Genomic DNA, 2,260 nt, shown 5'->3' with positions numbered 1-2,260 from the left:
CTTTGAGATTAACTTCCCTATATGCCATTGTGTAATGCCTTGAGCCGTTGATCCACTGTGTTAGACGATTAAAAGAACCTCTTCCGTCGGATCATTAGGCGGTTGCGCATTGTAAGTTGGATCATTATAGGCTGGAAGTTAGTTATCCCTGTATGCCACTATGTAATGTTACCGATTCATTATCTTGGCAGCCCATCACATCTGGCAAGCATGCACTCATCAGGTTACCAAGCACGTTATTCTAATGGATAATAGGTATAAGGAAATGTTACCCTGCATGATATCCAGGGCAGCCACAGTCGATGTAATATCGAGCGGAATGGGTGGGACATGGAACGATGCACTGCAACTGGTAAGCTTCTAGGATTATTGTGGGTATTTTTTTTTTCAATTACCATTTTGTTTTACGTTCTGATTACTAAGATGCAGTTTTCTGTGACTTGCAGATGTATGCAGAATTGCAAGTGCTTTCACCGTTGGTTCCTGCTCGAAAGGTTTACTTTCTTCGATTCTGCAAACAGCACGCTGAGGGCGTATGGGCAGTGGTGGATGTATCTGTTGATGGCCTTCGAGATAATTCGCCTGCGGGATTTATGACAGACAATTTCTATGCTCGAGTGAGTGCGTCGACTGTACACACCTGGAATAAGCTCTCTGTTAACATTGATGACGATGTTTGTGTTATGACAAGAAAGAGTGTCGATGACCCTAGAGAGGCACCTGGTGTCGTGCTGAGCGCGGCCACATTAGTGTGGCTTCCTGTTTCTCTGCAAAGATTATTTGATTTCTTGAGGGATGAGAGACTCATAAGCGAGGTAAGGAATAACTGGACTCAATAATTCATAGCATGGCATTGTTTTTTCTATTTCATTTCATCCATAGCCGGTACTCTCTACTGACCACTGATTAAAAAAAAAACTGGAACAGTGGGATATACTGTCAAATGGAGGTCCAATGCAAGAAATGGCTCACATTCCGAAAGGACAAGATCCTGGCAACTGTGTTTCTCTTCTAAGAGCAAGCATATGTTCCTTTTCTTTTTCTTCGAAATGCTTCTTGGAGAATAATTCCTCTCATGAAACCCTAACCTTAACTGTGAATGTTTTCGATCGGGGTCTCTCGTAGTTTATGCTCCAGTGGACATCCCAGCCATGCATGTGGTTATGAGTGGGGGTGATCCAGCTTATGTTGCCCTCTTACCCTTTGGCTTTTCCATTCTTCCAGACGGACCAGAATGCAGGCCCCTTGCACTAAACCCTACTGGAAAGGGCGTTGGAGTCAACAGCCTGCGTGTAGGAGGATCACTTTTAACAGTTGCATTCCAGATATTAGTCAACAGCTTCCCAACAGCCAAACTCATAGTAGAATCAGTGGAGACAGTGAACAACCTCATATCCCGTACCGTGCATAAAATCAAGGTAGCTTTGCATTGTGAAGATGCTTGACATAAATCTCTCCCGCTTAATCCTCACTGTCTAGTTTTTTTGTGTCCCCATAAGCTTTTTTGTTTTTGTTTGGTCCATGCCAATCAATGTTTAACGTGCAAGGTAAGGGGAGTTGGCATTGGCACTGGGCAGTTATGAGGGGATCTCAACACCAATTTGCTCGCATTGAACTGGGTGTTGTTTCGTCCCTCGCAGTAATAGCCAAAGCCATCTCCTCCTGCCTGCTTTCACCTTTGTCCTGGGGTGGACAGCAATGGGATTACTGATTTCACATGATATATGTAACTGAAAAAAATTCATGAAGGATGCGTAGTGGAGTCAAGAACGCACCACATATATCCTTGCCAAGTGGTAAACAAAACTGAAACCAGCCAGACAAAGCTTCTTTCCTTGGCAATGCAATTATCAAACAAACATGATGTTTGCACAAGCTTTACCACCATGCAAGGGTACTGGTTGGGGTATTGACTCCCCACAAAATCTTAATCGTTTACTACTCTCATGTTTCAGTTAAACTCAATCATCCATTCATGTACATGATATGACATGACATCATTGATATTATTTAGCTTAATTGCAGGTTTTGGATGATAGGCTTTTGCATTTCTGTTCACTTATCAGGGTAGGTATGTTGTGTCTTTTGCTTGTTTAAATTCTGTTTATAATTCATTTCATTTGTGCATAAGTCTGTGCATTAATGTGGTGTAGCAAAGGTTAATGCCTGCAAGAATTGACAGTGTTAGTCAAATTTTTTTGGTTTCCTACATAAAAATCAAGCAGGTTTTGTTTTGAAAGCCCTTTTTTTCACTGCAATA

At 42.0% G+C, this 2,260-nt stretch overlaps 1 protein-coding gene across 1 annotated transcript; it reads left to right on the top strand.

Annotated features, from left to right (window-relative positions):
- Positions 1–265: 265 nt before the first annotated feature.
- On the top strand, positions 266–1,711 carry LOC149177566 (homeobox-leucine zipper protein ANTHOCYANINLESS 2-like). The gene is made up of 5 exons (XM_089421793.1): positions 266–352; positions 447–815; positions 928–994; positions 1,126–1,418; positions 1,553–1,711. The coding sequence occupies exons 1-5, from the start codon at positions 266–268 to the stop codon at positions 1,709–1,711; spliced, it is 975 nt and encodes a 324-aa protein (XP_089277919.1).
- The last annotated feature ends 549 nt before the right edge of the window (positions 1,712–2,260 follow it).

This window comes from Pinus tabuliformis, chromosome 4_1 (genome assembly GCF_031772625.1).
Source record: "Pinus tabuliformis cultivar Carrire ecotype Pingquan chromosome 4_1, CPIR1, whole genome shotgun sequence".
NCBI classification, from domain to species: Eukaryota; Viridiplantae; Streptophyta; class Pinopsida; order Pinales; family Pinaceae; genus Pinus; species Pinus tabuliformis.
Note: the sequence above shows the minus strand (reverse complement) of the source record. Positions and strands in the feature narration are given on the sequence as shown.

Coding starts and splice junctions, on each gene's coding strand:
- LOC149177566 (XM_089421793.1), top strand. CDS start 266: ATGTTACCCTGCATGATATCCAGGGCAGCCACAGTCGATGTAATATCG. Junction 816..927: donor ATGAGAGACTCATAAGCGAG/GTAAGGAATAAC, acceptor AAACTGGAACAG/TGGGATATACTGTCAAATGG. Junction 1,419..1,552: donor GTACCGTGCATAAAATCAAG/GTAGCTTTGCAT, acceptor GTGCAAGGTAAG/GGGAGTTGGCATTGGCACTG.